The 22948-nt window shown below is 44.0% G+C and overlaps 2 protein-coding genes across 4 annotated transcripts in view; both read left to right on the top strand.

The window, feature by feature from the left end:
* Positions 1-13186, top strand: part of dnmbp (dynamin binding protein) — a 37576-nt gene extending 24390 nt beyond the window's left edge. For both annotated transcript variants that reach the window (XM_061094549.1, XM_061094550.1), the window contains 13 exons: positions 5488-5702; positions 6193-6292; positions 6637-6784; positions 8186-8203; positions 8982-9181; positions 9297-9427; positions 9526-9630; positions 9966-10094; positions 10198-10533; positions 10816-11007; positions 11097-11295; positions 11374-12053; positions 12147-13186. In XM_061094549.1, coding sequence (XP_060950532.1) covers positions 5488-5702; positions 6193-6292; positions 6637-6784; positions 8186-8203; positions 8982-9181; positions 9297-9427; positions 9526-9630; positions 9966-10094; positions 10198-10533; positions 10816-11007; positions 11097-11295; positions 11374-12053; positions 12147-12332 — 2639 coding nt within the window. In that variant the 3' untranslated portion in view covers positions 12333-13186. The remainder of the gene's footprint in view (positions 1-5487; positions 5703-6192; positions 6293-6636; positions 6785-8185; positions 8204-8981; positions 9182-9296; positions 9428-9525; positions 9631-9965; positions 10095-10197; positions 10534-10815; positions 11008-11096; positions 11296-11373; positions 12054-12146) is intronic.
* Positions 13187-16706: 3520 nt separating this feature from the next.
* LOC133027776 (hyaluronan-binding protein 2-like) lies at positions 16707-22677 on the top strand. Of its 2 annotated transcripts, XM_061094892.1 has the most exons (13): positions 16894-17034; positions 17131-17155; positions 17247-17342; positions 17530-17640; positions 18304-18420; positions 18525-18641; positions 18773-18944; positions 20083-20174; positions 20295-20562; positions 20646-20788; positions 20877-21014; positions 21657-21802; positions 21888-22677. In XM_061094892.1, the coding sequence occupies exons 1-13, from the start codon at positions 16957-16959 to the stop codon at positions 22044-22046; spliced, it is 1662 nt and encodes a 553-aa protein (XP_060950875.1). In that variant the 5' UTR covers positions 16894-16956; the 3' UTR covers positions 22047-22677. The 2 variants fall into 2 exon arrangements, with proteins under 2 accessions (XP_060950876.1, XP_060950875.1); XM_061094893.1 differs by lacking the exons at positions 21657-21802; positions 21888-22677 and adding an exon at positions 21255-21569 and having other exon boundaries at positions 16707-17034.
* Positions 22678-22948: the final 271 nt, after the last annotated feature.

Here is a 22948-nt window from a genome sequence, read left to right as displayed (position 1 = left end):
GCTTCTCCTGGTTGAATTGGCTCTTCACTTAAAGCTGCTGGTTCCTCCAAACACTCTCTCTGCACATATGCTAAACTGATGGTCTCTTGAAGTAATTGGACATTATTCATTATAGAGATGAGACCAAATGAGAAATTCCACAGAAGCCGGAGATCTAAGGGTTTGAATAAAAACGTATTTATTCACCTTGTTAATTAGAGTTTAGCCTTGTCCTCATGGAAACAAGCAGATGTTTGCCTTGGTGACAATAGATTCTAAGCGTATCAGTATATGACCTCTATAATGACTCCTGTGGTTTGAATGGAGGCTCTAATTACCAAGAATACCAGTACATAGAGGTTGCTCTGAGATTTTGCCAGGACCAGGAATGTGACCTTTTGACATCTGACCCTAAAAGAGATAGACTTAGAGGTATGTCACTGAATAAACTCCATTTGACGTGGTACAACAGTTACAGACCTGAACAAAGGGAGACGGGGATATAGCCAAACACAACTTCCTGTGTGTATAGTCAAGATGATTTAAAAAGATGCTTAAAAAAATGAAGATTTTGTTAGTTTCTGCAGAGAAATTTGAGTTTCAGATCCTAGTTGCTGCAGCTGTTTTCGTAAAAAGCAAAGCTGATGTGTGAAAGCGCCAAAGTTTGAGGCCCTGCTAATATTTACACTGGCCGCGCTGACATTGTTTTCTCACGCCAGTTACCAGCGTCATGGGTTTATCTTGTTTGTCTTAATACATCCAGTATTAATTGCAAGTCGTAGCCCGTTGTAGGGCGTTATGTAAGTAAAAGCTGTTGCAAGTGATGGCATCTGTGAGCTTGTATGAACTTATTCTCATTCTTTATTTCCCAATTGAGCACCTACCCCCACCACACACACACACACACTAACACACACATTCCCATGCAGAGTTTGCCATGTGATCATTTCAGCAAAGCCACTCCCCGCTCTCCAAAAACTTGGCTTAATATGAGGAGGGCCCCTGCTATTCTTGTTGCCGTGGCGACTGTGCTCTCTCCTGTGAACTTTGGAGCAGAAAACACACAGTGCTGATTGTGTCTGACCTTCCAGTGCTCCGTGCAGGGCAAACCTTTGACTTTGACCGACCATTAGTGCAGCACGCCGACTTTAGGCGGTGAATTCAGGGAGGTGTTACTTGCGAAAAGAACAAAACAAAACAGGTCTTTAAAAGAGAGAAATATTATAATAGCAAACATTTGAATAATCTTTACGGAGTTTGCTTGGATGGTTTTATCTATATATGAATGTGTGTGTGTGTGTGTGTGTGTAAGCCTATCTGGGCAGACTGAGGGGGTAAATGTGGAATCTCAGCCTCATAATTGTGATGGATCTCAGCCTGTCAGAGGAGGAGCCTGGTCAGGAGACTGGGAAACATGAAACAGACCCTGAACTGGACCTGACTGGATCTGCTCCCTCCGTGAGCCCGAAGACCCCAAAGCTGAATGTGAGCTCACGTGTCCCAGCGATGTGTCAAAATTAGAAGAGTGGACATTTCCTCATTTTCTACCACATAACTTCAGATCTGAAACATAAAACTGCAATAAGATAGACACATAACTTGAAAAAAAGTTAGATTAAAATCATTATCATGTGACACCTGACTTGAGGCACCTGTTATGAAAAAGTCCAGCTCCAGGTTTTAAGATCTACCAGAGTGGTTGCCCTCCCTGGTGTGTGTGTGTCTCTGTGTGTGTGTGTGTGTGTGTGTGTGTGTGTGTGTGTTTAATCATGGTGGGTTCCCATGCATTCTCATGGTAATTGGAGCTCTGGAATGGAGTTTTTGCAGCGGGACGCTCAGACCTCTACGAGGCTCAGGAGCTCGACTCCACACTGACAATGGACTTGTGGTAGAATGCGAAGCGTTGTGTGAACCACCATGCGTGAGTGCGGGGTGTGCATGTGTCTGTTTGTTGTTGAAGTGGTTTGAAGAAAGTTACAAGCAGCAGGTGGGTGACGCCTCATCATCTTCTCCTCTCTCCCCTTCGCTCTTCTTCTTGTAGGATGCAGTGAAAACATTCTGCCTCTGGTTTGGATTTTAGGTTTTCTTGTCGTGTTTGACTCTTGTTTCTTTTTACATCTGAGCGTTGATGAGGGACTTGATGAGTCACGATCTCACTAATCTTCACGGTGCCTTCCCTCTGACTGAGCTCGACCTGATATCCGCTGCTTTATTTTTAGCATACCCTTTCTGACCTGGTCTAAGAAATTAGCTGTGACTGTCCCAATGGGCGTCTGAAGGCGGAAGGTGTGGCGTTGTGAAAAAGATCATGACTGGCTTACGTCATTTTATATTGCAATTAGATCCACTCCCTGCAGTGACGGACCCAGATATCCAGTCTGCTGTGCAGTTTGAACTACGAGCTTATCGTCGAACATGATTCACAAGGAGTGGGCATGAGAATGGAGAACTGGTTCCAACTTGAAAACATTTACAAAGTCACAGGTTTCCTCTGTTCCAAGAGGCCGGTTTAGGGAGTCAATTCAAACCTTTCCAAATCTGGAACATGGTGTTAAAAGGAGCAGGTTTGGAAAAAAAGCAACATGACTCACTTTTGGAAAAGGTTAGTGTACAGGTCCGCAGTGTGGGTTGTGTTCAAATGAGCCTTGAATGATGCTCAGTGTCTCAACATCTTTTAAATGAAATGTTCCACCGGGTTGCTTCAACATTTGTGGACATTATCTGCATGAATTAGAGAGAAACTTTATTTAGTTTCGATTTCTTCAAGCTACATTTAACTCCAGCCTTGTTTCCTTCTTGTCAAAATTATGTTCTTGCAAGAGTTTCTGCATTTTTACAGTTGTGTTAAATGTCTTGTGTAGCTTGTGCAGCTCAGTTTTGGCTCCAAAAGACCAATAAAGCCAAGAATAATTCGAACTCGTCAGAAAGAAAAAGATAATCAGACGATGGCTCTAGCCTGACTTTGTGTGGATATGAGGAAAACACAATTAAGTGACTTCAAGTAGAACAGTTCCCCCTGCATTCATTGACCCATTTAATCCCTGTGTGTGCAAGAGGCTTCATAGACTCTAAAGTGTTTACAGTATACGTAGTGTTTTATTTCCCAGATTCTCTAATTTGTGTAACCAGGTCAGTTTTTGAATGAAAATCATTTATTAACCCTCACACTCCCACGGCCCCCCCGCATAGCCCAGCCCCTCGCTCCCTTCGCTCACACTCTAATTTCTCTACTTCTTTGTGTTTGAGTGAGCATGCTGTATAAACCATAGGCTTACTGTATGCTGTACAATACCCACACACAATACAAACACCCAGATCTATTCAAACACTGTTGTTCTCATCTCCATGTTGTATGCTGATGATTTTAATATTTTTATTTAGCAGATACAAGGTCTTGCACATTTTTGAATCTGCAATCAACAGGTGTTAGAAATAAAGGGAGCACTGACGGAAATCAAATGCCTCTGTTTGATTAGTCATTGACAGGAAAATGAGCTTCTGGCCTCAGTTGAGCTCAGGCATTTCTCTTGCTTTATTGTGCATAATAAATAATTTGCGGTATCTTATATTCCTTGTAGGAGACGGGGTGAGTTTCCTTGGCTTTGTACCACAGTGAAGTTTCAGCAGCAGGTTGTTGTTTGTTCTCAGTGATTAGTCTCTGAACACTGGCGTTCATCCACATGTGTGTGATTCACTGATCCACAGTGTTTGTTATCAGGGTGTTGACTTGCCGCAGACACTTAATAAGCGCCTGTGATTTTTGTTCTTGGTTTATACATTTAATTTCAAACGCAGTTCTTAATCCAGATTTCCAACTATATTTGCACGTGTGTGTGCAGTCGTGCGAACAATTGTGGTTTGCCTGCATCCTCTTCATAATACTTCACTGAACAAAAAGTGGAATTCCACAGAAGTGGGTCAACTTGGGGTGTCTCAGGTTCACAGGTTGGAAATGGCCACGTATTTACCCCTGCAAAGTGGAGCATGTGATGTGTGTGCAGAGGATCAAACGTGGGAATGAGCCGATTGATTCCAATTAAATCCTGAGCCTTTTGTTTTCCGTCTCCCTTTTGTATTGTGTGGCCGTCTGACTTTTGAGACCCATTAGTGAACCAGTTTCTCACCGGAGGGGAAACGCTCGAGTGTGGCGGGCAGTTGGCAGAGCAAACGGAGGCAGGGAGGCAGGATGAGAAAAGCTCCTTTAAGTTGAGCTTTAGCCAGGTCACGTGAAGAGAGCGAGAGAGGGGGGGAGAGAGAGAGAGAGAGGTCAGGGTCGGGAAGGATCAGTGACGCTTCAGTTTGCAAAATCTAAAATATATTTTTGCATTTTGATATGTTTACCTCAAAAGTTTTGTAGAAAGGTTTTGCAGAAATGTTTTGCAAGGTAGAGTGCGATAGATCCTGATATTGTGGAGGATATAAAATTCTGATATAAATATTCTATATATATATTATAAAATGTATTTCTCTAAAAATAAAGATGTAGAGACATATAGGCCGATACCAAAAAGCTCACTTGGCTGTTTTTTATAGACTTTTCTAGTCTTGAATTTGATTCTAACTCGATATTGAAGCTTTAAATTGTCATCAGCAAAAACTTGGGCACTACGGCTTTTTGTGTTACTTGAGCAGCACAACTGTAAGGTGTGGTTATGTTTGTCTGTTTGCTGCGTACAAGTGTTTGTAAACTCCTGCCCGGGGCAACAAGAGGGTAAGAGGAGTTAACGTCGTTAACCTGTGACAGCATCTGTTAATTAGTGACGCAGCCTTCTTCCATCAACTGTACCAATCTGATCTCTCTGAGATATTAAAGATACTCAGAAATATACACAACAGTGATTTGTGTCTTTCTACTCTTCCACTGGTGTTAATTATGTACAAATACACACAGCAAATGTACATAGACCCACACACACAGGTCCATCCCTCTCCAGCACCGTTATCCTCTCTTCCCGATAACTGCCTCTTCTTTTCATGTCTGCCCGGGTCCCCTGAGGGCCTGTATGTCTGACGGTGCTGTCACAGGCCATTGTGCCACACACAAAGGGCCGAGTCCACTCCAGTTTTGGGCCCATTCATAAAAAGCAGCGGTGCGTGAAACCGGGCTCTCCCTCCAGTCCCCGGGAGCCCCAGAGATCAGCCCTCTGCGAGTGATAGCAGAGACATTGATCAAAAGCTAGTGAGACAAGACGGAAGAGTAAAAGGCGGACCCGGGTGGGTGGGCAGGAGTATGTGTGGTTTCTATGGGGGGGGGGGGATTGTTTCTCTTTGCTCTCATCCTTTTCAGATTAATAATAATCCCTTTTGTCCCTTTTTTTTTAGCTGCAACTCGTTTTATGCCTGTTTCATGACGATTAAATAGCAAAAAATTATAAACTCATGAGAAGAACTTCATCAAAAAACATCACATCATGTTTGAAATTGCTGCCTCATGGGTCTGGGTGACATAGAGGAAGTCAAAAGACCAAGCACTGATCAAAAAACATTTTCATTTCCTCATCTTTCCAGAGATGACGCTCCTGTCGTCCGAGCCCAAACCTCCGGACTCGACCCCGTCCTCAGACTTGACCCCGAGCGCCGGTACGGACACAGAAGACCCGGAGCTGAGGATGCTGGAGAAGAGGTCGAAGGTCATCGAGGAGCTTCTGCAGACGGAGAAGGACTACATCAAAGACCTGCAGATGTGCGTTAAGGAAATCATCGAGCCGCTGCAGAAGAAGCAGGTAAAAAAAACACGTGGAATCGTCGTGCAGCTGGAGATCGGCTGAATCGGAGCAGTGATGCATGTGAAATTCAGCATCAACTTTCAACAGTTTGACCAAGAAACAGAGAAATTGAAAAGGAAAATGAAGAAAGAACAAAATCAGTGTGTTCCAGTCTGATCTTGGTTTTGATCAGACTAAAGAAACGATTACATGATTTTCTGAGACCTAGAAAAACCTACTTATCCAAATCCAGTTATTAGTTTATGAGCCGCGTGTGAGCGCTTGCATTTCTTTGAAATCTGTCATTTCATGGATTTTCAATCTGAGCATTCTAGTTTGTATAAGCATGATTCTTAAACCTGGATTAACGCCTTCATCTTTGTTTGTTTACATGCACAAAACACAAGCGGGATCATCCAAAATGTACAATTCTCATTCTCTCCGTGTTTTTTGACGTAAGGAGGAACTTGTGTCATCGCTTTTCTCTCTGTTCTGTCTCTCCCTGAAGTTGAAGAATGTGGACTTTGACGAGCTCTTTGGAAACATCAGCTCGGTGATCGACTTGTCAGAGCGGCTGTCCGAAGCTCTGCACGAGACGGACTCTATCGGTGAGCGGCCTGTTTTTTAAAAGACGCACGTACAGTATCTGGTTTTAGGTTATTGTTTTAGCAACGTTCCAATGAAACGACTCCTATCAGCATCAGGTGTTTTGAACATTATCAGCGTTTTAATCATAAACTGTGACCTGCCTGATCAAGTTTTATTGGCCGAGTGAGACTTTGAACATACTCTGAAAGCAACCATTAGAAAAAGAAAAGTGAAAGATAATGTTTGATGACAAAGATAGTTTTTATTCTCGTGTTTTGACCCCAAACTGTTCCCAACCCTATCGAACCGACTTTGTTTGTGTTTGGTTGATTCATCTTCTCGTCTGTTTCCTCTTTCCTCTCAGGTGATGTATTTCTGGACTTCAAAGCTGAGCTGGAGGAGGTTTACAAGATCTACTGCCAGAACCACGACGACGCCATCTCTCTGCTCGAGTGCTACGAGAAGGACGAGAGCGTCCAGCGCCACGTGCTGGAGTGTCTGGAGCGGCTGAGGTGAGTCCCCAAGAGCAGGGAATGAAGTCTGAAAAGTCTCACTCATAAGTTTAAGCTCTACATTCTTAGTTTTGACTTGCGTGTTTGACTTTAATAACATGTTTTGCACGTGTGAGACCAAACATGTGCACGTACGTACGCATGGAAACAAAGGAGTGGACACTAATATAGAAGTTTTTCATGTAGTTTAATAACCTCCACCAATGTGTTCACCCCCCTCTGTTTTGTTAGATTTCCACAAAACTTGACTTGCCGAGAAAGAATCCATAACATTTTGATCCACGATCATTTTTTGATGGACCTTGATGGAAACATCCGACATGTTTAGGAGACTAATATTTGAGCATATAAAATCTGAAGCAGAAATACAAATCCAGATCTAGTGAATGTAAATATTTCATAATGGGACTGTTGGGCCTTGTCAGACTCTATTAAGTGACATTTTAGGTTAAGGGGTTTCGATTTTTTTATTCCGGTTAATGTTTTGCAAAAGTCACGAAGTTATTGAGTTCAAAGTTTCCTGTTAGATCAGGTTTTCACATGAAATAAATGTATGACCAGGTTGTTTTTTGTTTCAGAGCAGACTTTGAACTTGAATATGCTGGCAGGTTATGAGAGGGAAGTAAAGTCAGAGTAAATCTTTAAACTTGTGTGAACAATATTTACACTAAAGATCGGCCATTGTCACGCCTTCCCTCTCCGTGCGCACTTCTGGCTCACTGTCCTTCTCAGTAATGTAAAACAGGTGAAGAATGTGCCCTGCCTGGTTTCACCTGTAGTTTCACCACCAGTGACTCAGACCATTGGCTTTACGTGGCTGAGATGCTGTAAAATACAGTCACAGATCCATGTCTGGAGATAAACACAGGCTTGACAGACCGGAAGCTTTGGATAAAGGGAGATAATAAGGGCTGTGGTTCCAAGAACAAATCTGCATAAACAAAAGGACAATGTACAGCGACACTGACAAATCCTTGTTGTTTCGTACGTATCTTTTAAAATCCAGGTTTTTGTAAATGAGCCATTAGGTTGCCGGCCTCATGAGGGACATAAATATCTTCTAAAGTGTGTGTGTTGTTGCAGCCTATTCAGCCTTGTAAAGGTCATGTGTGCTGCTGCCTTCTAGAAACAACATGTTTTACAGCCACTCTGGGCCTTTGTCCAGCTTTGAAGAGAGAATTCTCAAAACAAAACCATAACAACCAGCAGTGCCGTCGACGTGTTTGTTTCTATTGACCGTGCAAAGCGAAACTCTGGTGGGTTTGGTTGATCACTAAAATGTGACCTGTAGATTTTGATTAAATTAAAGAAGACTTTTTACGATTTTATGATAGTTACGGCTTATAAAACCTGTTTGTTTTTTATTTTTCTGCCCCTCTCCATTCCTCCTCCTCTCAACAGGGCCATTTATCGAGAGTGGTAAGTCTCCACAACAAGTGTCGTCATGGTTTCCGGCATGAGAATCATCTTGACCGCATGACTTTTGCTCACTAACCCCCCTGAAATGAGCCGTGTGTGTCTGTGTGTGTTTGTGTTTGTGTGGAAGACTTTTGTGCTTGTCTTTATTGGGCTATTCCGATGTCCTTCCCCATGATTTGAGATGGACTCATAATCTATTGCTTGTGTCTGCATGTGCATGTGTGTGCTGTGATGTAAAGTAACTGTTGATCCTTGGGAAACGCATTTAGTGCCATCTGCTGGACTCAAACAGCAACAGCAGCTCACAGCAACAGGTGTAATCAATATTCTCCTCAGAAAACACACTGTAAAATCTTTTCTCAATATTATTAGAAGGATGCATATTTTCACCTTGTTACTCGAGTTCCATGCATCAAATTAAATTTTGGCCCCAAACAACCAAATAATGGAGTTGAATTATCTGCAGTTCACTCAGGTTTGAAGCTGTGAGTGCTGTTTGTCCACCAGATTGCATTTAAACTAAGCTTAATCAATATTGTTAAGCATATTGTGCCTCCCGTGTTCTCTTGCATTAATCATCATCTGCATATCTGTGTATGTGATGATGTTACACATCATTGGATCATATAATCCACATGATAAAGACGTGTTACATGAACGTGGGAAGAAACTGTCTTTTTAGGTGTAACTGTAAACCTGTGATGGTCTTTCATTCTTCATATACTCTTTGGGTTTTTATTTTCAAACACGATCTGCTGTCTCTGACTCTTCTCTTTAGGGGTAAAACGAATTACATCAACCTCGGCTCCTTCCTCATCAAGCCGGTGCAGCGGGTGATGCGTTACCCGCTGCTGCTGATGGAGCTGCTGGGGGCCACGCCGGAGAGCCACCCCGACCGGGCCCAGCTGACTCAGGCCCTGCTGGCCGTCAAGGAGATCAACGTGAACATCAACGAGTACAAACGCAGGAAGGACCTCGGTAAAAATCACTGTCTTACGTGCTCGCTGCATCTGAAGGGCGTGAACCTGCATCATGCTGTAAATTTGAATCTGGGAGTGTTTTAAAGACTTGAGTCTCCCCCTGGTGTCCACAGTGGTGAAGTACAGGAAAGGGGACGAGGACACGTTCATCGACAAGATCTCGAAGCTGAGCATGCACTCCATCATCAAAAAATCCAACCGAGTCAGCAGCCACCTCAAGCACCTCACAGGCATTTCACCTCAGGTACATTAAGGACGTTTTTAAACAGAGTCAAAGGTCACATCAAGGTTAAGGGACGACTTTCTATTCGTTCTCGGCTCTGACCTCTGCTTGTTTCCCAGATTAAAGACGAAGCGTTCGACGAGGCTGAGAAGAGATTCCGGCTGCAGGAGAGGCTCATCAAGTCTTTCATTCGGGACATTTCTCTGTATCTGCAACATATCAGGGTAGGAACCCTTTACCATGAACTCAGAAAATACTCGTTTTGGATCATTCTAGAATCTCAAAGGAGCAATTCTATGTGTTTTTGTGAATGTCTTAAGTTCAGATTTCAATAAATTCAGATTTAGTAGTAATTATCCTTAACCCTAACTATATGTTAGGGTTAAAAAGGTCTGTGAAGAAATACAAAGTTGATTGAGGATATTTTCAGTGTCTGTAAAGAATATACGTGTTCATTTATATAGATTTTATGAGGGAACATATGTATTCCAGTAACTGTACCTGTACATATTTTGTAACGTAGTATTTTGAGATTGTAACTGAGAGCTTGTCTCTTCAGGAATCTGCGTCTGTGAAGGTGTTGGCTGCCATCAGTTTCTGTGACATCTACACGGAGCGCAATCCGCTGGACCCCGAGTGCTTCCAGAGGGCTCACCGCTGCATCAGCGACAAACAGTTCCCGCAATTTGTAAGTCGTCTGTTGATCTCCACCTAGTTTCTGTAAGAGTGCATTGGGAACGACCTCTGATTGCATCACATTATCTGTCTTCCTCCCGTCCTCTCCCGAGTAGAAGGCGCGCACCGAGTCCTTAGTGGTCAACCCGCTCACCCAGCTGCTGCTCATGTTCACCGGGCCGCACAAGCTCATCCAGAAGCGCTTTGACAAGCTGCTGGACTACGACAACTGCAAGGAGCGCGCCGACCGCCTCAAGGAGCGCCGCGTCCAGGAGGAGCTGCAGGTGGCGCGCAACAACTACGAGGCGCTCAACGCCCAGCTTCTCGACGAGCTGCCCAAGTTCCACTTCGCCGCGGAGGAGCTGTTCACGGGCTGCGTGAGGGCGTTCGCTCAGGCCCAGAAGGACTTCATGAAGACGACGCTGGGAGAGTTAAAACCCATTCTACAGATCGTGAGTGTGACTCGTTTATACTTTTCATCTCAAAAAAGAGATACTACTTCCAGTTACTGTTTTTCCGTGTAACATCAAACCTGTAGTTTCTTGCCAACTTGCAAAGCCTCGCCTTAAAACGTCCCACCATTGTTGAAACTTCTTCCTCGTGTCCCATGGTCGTTTCGCTTCTTTCTCTCTTTGAGGACTATATACATGTTTTCAAATTCACAAGTCAATTCCCACTGCAGCTGCACTCTCTTTCTCCTCTTAACGACCGTTCTCCTGTCGCCAAAACTGCAGTTTTCTAACAAGGTGGGCACGGAGGGCAACCTCATCGCACAGTTCCAAGACGAGTACAGCCGGGTTCTCCAGCTTCTGCAGCGCTTCAGCTTCTGCCCACAGAACCTGCCTCCGTCCGCCCCCCCGGCGAAAAAGCCCTACGAGAAGAAGACGATGGAGAAGCAGACCTCGAAAAAGCAACTGCAGGGACCTGTGAGTTAGACTCCGCTCCCGTCTCGTACTTGAGCAGATGATGCAGGAGTTTCACCGCTAACATGAGTATTGTCCTTGTCGCTTTTCAGCCAAACTACATCATGCAGACCGAGGAGCACCGAGCAGGACTTCTGGTTCGCTACGGCCCTGAGAAGCTGTTCCAGGCTGAGAGAAACTTTAATGCTGCCCAGGATCTGGATGTGTCGGTACTAGAGGGAGATCTTGTAGGTGTGATCAAGCAGCAGGACCCCATGGGAAGCAACAACCGCTGGCTAATAGATAATGGAGGTTGGTAATATAAGACCCGATTTTAATATATCAGCTTATTTTTGGGATAACATTAATATTTGATTTCTTGTTTTGCAGTCACCAAGGGTTTTGTGTACAGCTCCTTCCTCAAACCTTACAACCCACGTAGAAGCCAATCAGACGTCTCTATCGAGAGCCAGTCGTCCAATGAGTCGGGCTACGGCGGCTCCTCCCCCGTCTTCTCCCGCCAGAACAGCAACAGCACGCTGACCTTCAACCAGGATGCGGCCACCGTCAGCTTTTCCACGTCGCAGCCCCAGAGCCAGTCGTCGCCACACCCGTCTCTGGACTCGGCCTCATCCCGCAGGAGTCACCCCAGGGACACACCCAACCCCGACTCGGCCAGTCTGAGCAACTCCATAAACTCCTCCCCCCGGAATCCCTCGAACCGAAGGGAGTTTACAGACCAAACGCACCGGAGCTCCTCGAGTCACAGAGACGCCGAGCCTTCGTACCGGGGCAGCCACAGAGACTCGTACGACGCGAGTAACGCCAGTTCGAGCCGGTACAAGGAGACGCCGGGCCTCTCGGAGACGGACTCTTCTACTGCACACAGAAGCAATCACTCACAGCGGCACGGACACACAGACAAATCCTACAGCTCGCACCCGCGGCGAAACGGAGACAGTGGTGGCCAAAGGAAGTCGGGCTACTCCAGAGACGAGTACATCGAGCCGGAGCCGGCACCAGAGGAACCAGTGGAACCAGAGGAGGAGGGCGAAATAGACGGTCACCAGGTGAGACTGAGACTCCTGAGATGTGTGGTGTGTTTATGATAAGACATTAAAAAAAAAGATCAGGATGACATTGTTTTTCCTTTTCTCCCCCAGATTTACTACGCCATCTACTCCTTCAGCGCCCGCTGTGCCAACGAACTGAGCATCTCGGCCAATCAGAGGCTGCGGATCCTGGAGTTCAAGGACTTGAACGGCAACGGCGAGTGGTGGCTGGGCGAGGCGGGAGGCCGACAGGGCTACGTGCCTTCCAACTACATCCGCAAATCCGAATACACATGAACAAAGAGGTTGTTATCGCGTTGACGATAATCGAGACAGCACTTGGAGCCGCTCCGAGAGCAGACAGAACAAGAGCGACGAACAAGCATTTGGTTTATTTTTCGATCTGTTGTCATGGAGTTTGATAGTGAGAAGGACTGACTTGCTGCTGACTCGGCTCCGGAAAGTTAGCATTATATGCCTAATATTTATATAGAATGTTTTTTTTAATTTACTGGAACCTGCCCCATCTCATTCCAGTGGAAAAAAACCTGTGAATTGCACCAGATTTTGTTTTTTGCCATATTCTCTGCAGCTGATGACAATGAATTGTATGTGTGAGCGAGCAGACTTTTTCGTTAGCGTATTGGGAGATTTGCAATGGAAATATGAAGGTTTTGGGTTCAGGGCTGCTTCTTGTGAACAAACAATGAAGTGATATGCACACAGACTGACCTGAACACTGTGTTTAAGACTTTTCTTCTTCATGCGGTTCATTACTGTTCAACAAAGCCGAGGCACTTAATGATGATTATCCATTGGTTGCCACTTTGAAGTGTCTGTGGAGTGTTGTATGAAATCATCACTCGGACAATTTGAATCAAGACCAAGGACGAAGTTAATGCTTACGAAATACTGTTTACAAGTTTTTTCCACTCCGGCTTTTTCAATATACGTTAAACCCGGTTGACACTGTGTAAACAGGTGATGACCCTGTTTTGACCTGTGAGAGGAGGTTAACGACCAGGGAGAGAGATTTCTCCACATGCTCCCTGTTATATCCTACATAGGGCTGTACAGTGAAAATATGATATTGACCCGCTGTAAAGTGATCACTGTTTGAATAAAAAAAACCCCAGCTCAGCTGACAAATACTGCCGACGTCTGGAAGAAGTTTTTTCTTCGCTTGTTTTTCTTCTGCTAATCAATGTTGCACTCATCTCCAGTTTTCTACCACAGAGGGCGTCATCATCACACAGTTCCGAGAAGAGAACAATCATCGTTTGTGAAGTTGCAAAGAAGACCCTTTTTTTTTTTATCCGTTTGCAGGTTCCATTTTGGAAATAATGCATATTTTGATAAGATAATATGTTTATATTGAGTGTGATGTTGTATATTCCTATCCATTATCTAAAATCCTGTAAAGTTTGAGAGGAGACAGGAGCCAATCACATTCACATCTGCAGGGAATTGAGAGTCTCCAGTTAACCTGACCTCAATCTACATGTCTTTGGACTGTGGGAGGAAGCTGCACTGAAACCTGCACGTTTCAAAAGTGACGCCAAACCAGCTTGATTGCCCCCTGGTGGCGGGCTCCAGTATCGGTAATAAATCCCTGCCTCATCCAATGTAAGCAGGTTGGACAGGGACCTAATAAGGCCAAAGTACACATATAATAATGTATTTCTCAAAGATGGTCTCTGTTATTTAAAAAATTTCTTACCACACTGATGTACAGAGATTTAAGCTTTAATTAGTTATTTGATCATTACTCATCTTTAATTACAGTCTATGGCTTAAACATGAGCAAACAAAGACACAGAATGCTGTAAGGTATTTTAAGAAATGTGCCTATTATTTGTATTATAGTTCATGTTTATTCACAGAGCTAATGGAATCATGTATATTTTTCTACGTGTCCGTTAAGTGTCCGCTGCTCGCTTTGTGTGCGTCGGCTTTTGTGAGTTTAAGAACATGTAGGAATCCATCTGCATTTCATTGCACGTAACTGCAGCCGTTCATGCTCGTGTCCGTGTTTAACGATAGAGCCAATGGATTTTCTGCAGAGCTCAAAGTTTGTCTGTTCAGTAATCCAATATGAGTATCGCTGACCTGACATCGGTATCGGTTAGCGAGACACAAGACGGGGAGAGAAAGAGAGAGAGTGTGACCCTCACTGTTTAAATACCTCATCGCACAGTTCCGAGATGAGAAGAGTACGGTCATCGTTTGTGAAGTTGCAAAGAAGACACTTTTTAGTTTTATCCGTTTGCAGGTTCCATTTGGAGAATATGCATATTTTAATAAAATAAGATGTTTATATTGAGTGTGATGTTGTATATTCCTATCCATTATCTTAAATCCTTTAAAGGTTGAGAGGAGACAGGAGCCAATCACATTCACATCTGCAGGGAACTGAGAGTCTCCAGTTAACCTGACCTCAATCTACATGTCTTTGGACTGTGGGAGGAAGCTGCACTGAAACCTGCACGTTTCAAAAGTGACGCCAAACCAGCTTGATTGCCCCCTGGTGGCGAGCTCCAGTATCGGTCATAAATCCCTGCCTCAGCCAATGTAAGCAGGTTGGACAGGGACCTAATAAGGCCAAAGTACACATTTAATAATGTAGTTCTCAAAGATGGTCTCTGTTATTTAAAAAATGTCTTACCACACTGATGTACAGAGAGTTAAGCTTTAATTAGTTATTTGATCATTACTCATCTTTAATTACAGTCTATGGCTTAAACATGAGCAAACAAAGACACAGAATGCTGTAAGGTATTTTAAGAAATGTGCCTATTATTTGTATTATAGTTCATGTTTATTCACAGAGCTAATGGAATCATGTATATTTTTCTACGTGTCCGTTAAGTGTCCGCTGCTCGCTTTGTGTGCGTCGGCTTTTGTGAGTTTAAGAACATGTAGGAATCCATCTGCATTTCATTGCACGTAACTGCAGGCGTTCATGCTCGTGTCCGTATTTAACGATAGAGCTAATGGATTTTCTGCAGAGCTCAAAGTTTGTCTGTTCAGTAATCCAATATGGCGGTCAGTTTATAAGGCGAGCCTTTCGAATAGAAGCATGACTCGCGACTCCGTCTGACACGAGTATCGCTGACCTTACATCGGTATCGGTTAGCGAGACACAAGACGGGGAGAGAAAGAGAGAGAGTGTGACCCTCACTGTTTAAATACCTCATCGCACAGTTCCGAGAAGAGAAGAGTACGGTCATCGTTTGTGAAGTTGCAAAGAAGACACTTTTTTGTTTTATCCGTTTGCAGGTTCCATTTGGAAAATATGCATATTTTAATAAAATAAGATGTTTATATTGAGTGTGATGTTGTATATTCCTATCCATTATCTAAAATCCTGTAAAGTTTGAGAGGAGACTGGAGCCAATCACATTCACATCTGCAGGGAATTGAGAGTCTCCAGTTAACCTGACCTCAATCTACATGTCTTTGGACTGTGGGAGGAAGCTGCAGTGAAACCTGCACGGACATGGGGACAACATGCTTCACCCAGAAAGACCACAGGGGGCACTGTGATTAAAACCAGGACCATACAGGGTTTTCTTTCTATTATTTCAACGCGAATTTAAATTAAAAAAGATGTGCAACACAGATGGGAATAGATATAAAAATATATTTAAACAATTTAAAAATGTTCTCCTTAGCTTTAACAATGAAAAGGGATATTTAAGCTTTGCACCTGTTGAAAAAAAAACAGCGTGATCTTTTATCCTTTAAGAGAAGTAGAGCCAAACTCAGTTTTGCTCAATTAAGAATTTATTTAGGAAAGCAATGAACAGGTTACGGCAAAAACAACGGGCTTCCAGTACATTAGGTGTATCAGAGCGCGCTGGACATCCGGCGCTTGTCCATTTTATAACAGTTGATCTTCGGTCCTCCTCCTCGGAAGTGCGCAGGCGTAGGCCATCCTCCTGGCTTTTGGAATACGGAAGTGAACAGGGAGACACTCCCAAAAGACGCTATAGTTGCTAGACAACGAGTTTTACTACAAGAACGTCCTTCAACCTCAGATGAAATATGGGCCAAAGGTGTTTACAATTGGAGAAAAGATTATTATGCTTTCAGCTATTTCAAAAAAAACCTCACTGTGTAAACAATCGCAGCAACTGAACCAAAACAAAATACAGAATTAAGTCAACAAAGTCACTCTGTCTGACCTCCACGACTTTATCAGACAGCCCTTGGAACTCTATGTGAGTTTAATGAATCTAATGAAATTATGCTTTAATACAGAAGTTAGAAATGAGATCAAGTTAACGTTCATTCTTAATTTGTAGATTAACCCCTAGGAAGGAAAGTTATTATTAAAATCATTTGTATGAATGCCTAATATATAGCTAAAACTACTTCTATCTTTATTGTTAAGAGTTCTTTCAGACACAACCTATAGTTAAAAGTTTGAAATTCCTAACACACCACGTACATACAGAACAATGTTTTTTTGTATAATTGCAAAAACCTACAATTTCATTAATATTGCAAACTGTAAAATCAGTTTCGGTGGCAGAATATCTGCTGCTCGCTTTCGCAAATCTGGTGCATGTTGAGAAACTGGGGTCACTGGGTCATGTTTGCAAAAAAAACAGCAAACCTGACAACAGATTAGAGAACTTTTAGAAAAACAGCTTGTAAGGGACGTCAACCTGACAACAGTGTAAAGTTGCATTAACAGATTTATTTCATTTTTCACCGTGATACTTTGCCACAGTTAATCGGAGCTATGGACGTTACTTTTTTCGACGACCTCAGCGGAAGCAAAGGTCACAGGTAATAGAAGACAAATCAATGCAGGGAGAAATGATTTACAGGTGGGAGGAGAATGTCAGGGTCTTCATTTTTGAGGGGTTTTATTTAAGGTCTCCGAACCACAGAGACTCACTCTGGTCCCATCATGGCTGCGCTCCACATCAACACAGTCTGCTTAATAACTTCGCTGTGGGCGCTCGCTGCGTTCGGACAGGAACTCTTCGTAAGTATGACTGTGGCGTGAGACCTGAGCGTTGACTAACTTTTAAGAAGGGGGTCAGGTTGAGAGGTCACCGATAAACGTTTGATTTATTTGCAGGTGATCTCGGAGACAGACGACACTGGTAATGAAGACCCTCTCAACTTTACCCAGGTTGCAGTAAGACAAGGCTTCGACTGTGTTAAACGTTTGAACATCTCCCCTTTTCCTCACAGATTATGGATATTACTACGATTATCCCACTGAGAGTCCAGCAGGAGATTTCGATTTTACAGGTGATGACTGGTTGTACGACCTCCTGGATGTCTCAGGTAAATTTCAAACAGTAACAGCGAGGGTTTGGGGTCTTCAGACGTATTGATCAACAAACCCCCCGCCCCCCCCTCCCATCAGTAAAGCGCCCTTTGCTCCTGATTGATTTTGCTGAATCGTACTATTGATCGGTGGAGCCACACACGAGGCCTTCAAGCATTAACGTGTAATTCTGTCTCCATTCAGACGAGTGTGATCCGAACCCGTGTCTGAACAGAGGCTCCTGTGAAAGCCAGGCTGTCGGGGGCTTCATGTGTTCGTGCCCTGAACCCTACACCGGGAAGAAGTGTCAGAAAGGTATCGGACTGTCTGTCATTATCCGTCCTTATTCTTTATTGGCTAAGGTCATGGAAAGTAATTCAGTTTGTTGTGTATTTACTGGACCACTGTACTTAACTCAAATTAAGATTTCATATTGAAAAACACGATAAACTTATACAAAAAACACCATTTAAAAACCTGTTAAATAAAAAAGCTCTATTACCTTCACAAATACGCCAAATTTGAGCAGAACTTTCATTGTTGTCTTTCTGGGCTCAGAGATAGATAAGTCGGTGGTTCGATCCCCGGCTCATCTAGGACACTTTCAGGTCAGAGTATTCAGAGACTTATAACAACTCTTAAATTTATGCCCAACTTCAGGCAAATTCTGAGATTGTGCTAAAAAACAGAAGCATTAGGTCGTCTGGAGGATTTTAATTTTGTACAAAAAGAGTAAAACGATATGTCTCAATGTTTGTTCTATCAACTTTTACTTCAGACCAGCAATATTGCTGTATGAGGAAGATTAACCCCCAGTGGTAAATAACACTGTGAGTTGGACAAAACACGTTGTGGCTCTAATAAACAAAAGCCGGATGTTCTTTAAATTCGTCCATTGAATATAACCATATTCTGATGACTTTAGTTTAAAACGAATAAAACCTGAATTAAATAAATGTTCCTTGTGTTTCCTTTAAGTCAAAGACGTTTGCAGGAATGTGAAATGTGGCCACGGCAGCTGCGTCCTCACGTCCACTGCTCCCTTCTTCGAGTGCAAGTGCAAACCTCCATTCCAACTGCCCAGCTGCACGAAAGGTCTGTTTTAAACTGTTCTACTGAATTATCTGATATTAGCGATCTCTGACTGCATCAATATTTGTTGCAATAAGCTTGTTGGAGACATTGATCTGTTTTCACAGCTGCTGCGTGCAGACCCAGTCCCTGTCAGAACGGAGCCTCCTGCATTAAGGGCCCCAAACGTTCTTCCTTCCAGTGTGCCTGTCCTAACGGATACACTGGCCGATTCTGCGACGTGGGTAAATATATTTACCTTACTGTCCTAACACAGAAAACCACGCTTAAAACCCAACTCCTTCATCCTCCATATAAGATCCCAGAGTTAACCGGTGCAGAGAGATTCAAAGTGAGTGTGCCTGTGTGCCTCCAGGTCCAAATGACTGTTACCAAGAGGATGGAGAGTTTTACCGCGGCAAGGTGAGTGTCACTGCGGAGGGGGAGGAGTGTCTGGACTGGAACTCCTACTTCATCATGCAGAGCGGGGGGGATCCTTTCCAAGAGTACGCAGGTTTCGATGGAATCGGGCCACACAACCACTGCAGGTGAGGGGTCATCCTGTGTCCACACTGCACACATAATGCTTGTTTGGGTCCAGACCAAACTTTCTGTTTTGCTGATGCACTTTGGATCGGTAAACATCATTCTTTGGATTTTTTTTCTAAAAGTTATGGGTGGACATCACGTATCTGATTCGAGTTCAGCAGGTTCCCCATGAACTGAATGGATGCACAGTAACTCCACTCATGTCGGGTTACTGTGAAAATCAGGAGCTGCTTTGTAAATATTAAGATATCTTTGTAAATGCTTTACAGAATAAGTTATCAGCATTTGAAATGCATTGATTTAAATGACTTCCCAGTTAAAAGGGTGTGAGATTTTGTCCACCTGTCTGTCCGTCCATCCATCAACTCCTACATCCATCCATCCAACTGTCTCTCCGTCCACCTTTTCGTTCATTCGTCCATCCACCTGTCCTTCCGTCCACTTGTCCATCCATCCATCCACCTGTCTTACCATCCGTCCATCCATCCACCTGTCCGTCTGTTCATCCATCCATCCGTTCTTCCACCTGTCTGTCCGTCCATCCATCCACTCCTACATCCATCCATCCACCTGTCTCTCCGTCCACCTTTCCGTCCATTCGTCCATCCACCTGTCCTTCTGTCCACCTTTCCATCCATCCATCAACTCGTCCATCCATCCATCCACCTGTCTTACCATCTGTCCATCCCTCCACCCATCCATTCATCCATCCATCCACCTGTCCGTCTGTTCATCCATCCATCCGTTCTTCCATCTGTCTGTCCGTCCATCCATCCACTCCTACATCCATCCTTCCACCTGTCTCTCCGTCCACCTTTCCGTCCATTCGTCCATCCACCTGTCCTTCTGTCCACCTTTCCATCCATCCACTCATCCATCCATCCATCCACCTGCCTTACCATCCGTCCATCCCTCCACCCATCCATTCATCCATCCATCCACCTGTCCGTCCATCCATCCATCCATTCTTCCACCTTTCTGTCCGTCCATCCAGAAAGACCCCTGTCCGAACTGGGGTTCTAACACATCACTGTCTTGCTGTGAGGCAACATTGCCGACCACTGCACCACCGTGCCGTTCATTTGAAATATAGTGGAGCTGGTTTAATCCCTGTATTGAAATCCTTCTTTCTTCAAGGAACCCTGATGGAGATGATCAGCCCTGGTGCTTCATTAACAAAAATGGCAAACTGGAGTGGAACCACTGTAACGTCAGGAAATGTTCTGCAGGTGAAACACACACACACACACACACACACACACACACACACACACACACACACACACACACACACACACACACACTCCTTTAACCGCTCTCATTTGATATATTTATATTTTCCCTCTCAGTTCCGGCTACCGTACCAACCATCCATGAACATGAAACAGATCCGACTCCAGTCCAACCCAGCATCCCTCCGGCCCAGTTCTCCCAGTGTGGAAGGCCTCAGGCCGGCCGCTCGTCCAGGATCTTCGGAGGGAGGAAGTCTCTTCCTGGGGCTCATCCATGGCAGGTTTCCCTGCAGACCAGAGAGAAAGGCTCCTCCGGACCTTTCAGGCACATCTGCGGCGGCATCCTCCTCGAGTCCTGCTGGGTCCTCACTGCTGCACACTGCATGTGAGCGCCACTATCTGAGGTATGTTGTTAGATGATATAGAGCCGTACACACTGTGGTAAATGAACTGTGTTTGTTTGTCCAGTACAAGTGGAGTGGAAATGCAGGTGGTGCTGGGAGGAGTGGACATAGAGAAGGATGAGGTATACGATCAGGTCATTCCTGTGGAGAAGGCCATTATGCACGAGAAATACAGGCAGACCCCCTTTGCTCTTTATAATGATGTTGGTGAGGTGTTTTTGTTATTCCACATGACAGCTGATTCTGTACTCTGGTAGATTTAATGCCAATAACGATGTGTGCGTCTCCTGTGCAGCCATGCTTCAGCTGAGAGTCACAGACTCACCGTACTGTGCAAAAGAAACACGCTTCGTGAAGACTGCCTGTCTGGCGAACCATCCCTTCAGCAGTGGGACGGAGTGTGTGATCTCAGGATGGGGTGTGACCGAAACACGTGAGCATCATTTCAACCGGGGAAATCCTCTATAGTCTGCATGTGATCCGTTAATGGGGTCAGAGTTTGCACATAGGTAAATTAGAATCCAGCCAGATTGAAGTTAAGCACACCTGAGTTCACATGAAGCTGCTGGATTGTGCAGAATTAGTTGTTTGAAGAGGAATAATATAAATTAAAAAATAGAAAGTTACAGCCGAGTTAAGAGATTAAACCAAAAATCTTTTGAACCTTTGGCAGCTCTTGGAATTTCACCCAATTCCCCTTTGCCCGTATCACGCATTTACATCGGGAAACAGGGTAATATATTTTGACTTATTCATTTTAAAGTGTGCTAATTCAATTACTGTGTCATGAGTTTGTTTTCAAAACGTCAGACAACAAATTACTGCGAAAAATATGAGTCAATTAGAGCCTTGACGTCCACAAGATTGAAAAAAGTGTCTATAAGTTACAAATGTCCGTTAACACGCTGAAGTGAAGGTAAACATATGAGAAATGTTATTATTATAGTCTGTTAACTTAGATTTACACAACTGACACAAATAAAAACATATGGAAAATGTCTTGCCCTGCATGCTTTTTAAAAACCATGTGACTGAATGCATACATTTTATAACATCACATCCTCCTGTGTTTCAGAGAAGCACGGTACCAAACAGCTGCTGGACGCTCGTGTCCTCCTGATCTCCCAGGACAAATGTAAAGCCCCCCACGTGTACGGAGACTCTCTGGACGACAGCATGTTCTGTGCGGGCAACATGAACGGAGGAGTCGACTCCTGCCAGGTCTGTGCACGTCACACGACTGTTGTGATTTCAAACGTCGGAAAACAAAAGTCTAGTGTTAGAGCTCCCGTGTGTCTCTCTGCAGGGCGACTCCGGGGGTCCTCTGGTGTGCCAGCGGAACGGGACGCACTACGTCGTCGGCGTGGTGAGCTGGGGCGACGGCTGCGGCAAGAAGCACAAGCCCGGTGTCTACAGCAACGTGGGCCATTTCATCGACTGGATCGCTCGTCATTTACTCTCCTAATGAGAAGGAACAAGCATGCTCTGCTGCCTCCTGTACAGATAGAATCTAACCCCACAACGATGACTCTCCCTCCAGTACCTCATCAATACACAAATCATGTATACCTCACTGTGGTAAAGTCACATTTCAGTCACAAAAGTTTTAAATATTTTCCCAGGGCTCCAACATTAGATATAAGTACAAATAGGGCAATGCAAACGTGGTTAACGACCCTGTGACACCTGCAGGTGGATGCCGAGGTAGTTGAGGGAGTGATGGTAAATCTGCAAATTGCTCAAAATAATAGTTGTTGTCATACTGTGTGATTTTAGTAATTAATGGTTGGTTTTGTGAGATTTCAGTGATATGCCAAGAATAAAATATGCAAGTTTATTTGTATGTTTTTGTCGTTTTCTAAGAAACAGCAGAAACGGTCTTGTAGCATAGTGATCAGCAAGATAAACAAGAGGTGCCCCCGCTGTCATGTGTTTTATCAATCAACAAATGTGATGCTGAAAGGTCACTCCCACAATTTTGTGTTGTATGTGTGGGTGGACACACAACGGCTGAATCAGCTGAACATCAAACAGACTTTAAACTGAACAAAGTCTGTCCTGCCTGATTGAACCAATAAACTCATTGCATTATATAACATGTTGCCTTTTTTGCACAGTTTTCAGCCGTGTTCTGAATTCTGTCAGTTCTCTACACGTGTACTAGGTTTGATGTGGTCTTGTTCAGCCGAGGCTCTCCAACATTTATTTAGAGTTGAAAGATATTGTTTGAACACTATTAAAATGCTTATGGTTATAAAATTATATCCGCAGAAGTCATGAACTATATATTCTCTGCATCTTTTTCACTTTAACTTCAGGGAAATGCTCGTCAGGATTAAATGTTCCCAGAGAAAAACCCTTTATCAA

Source organism: Limanda limanda, chromosome 21 (assembly GCF_963576545.1).
Source record: "Limanda limanda chromosome 21, fLimLim1.1, whole genome shotgun sequence".
Lineage (NCBI taxonomy): Eukaryota > Metazoa > Chordata > Actinopteri > Pleuronectiformes > Pleuronectidae > Limanda > Limanda limanda.
This window is presented reverse-complemented; position numbering and strand designations above follow the sequence as displayed.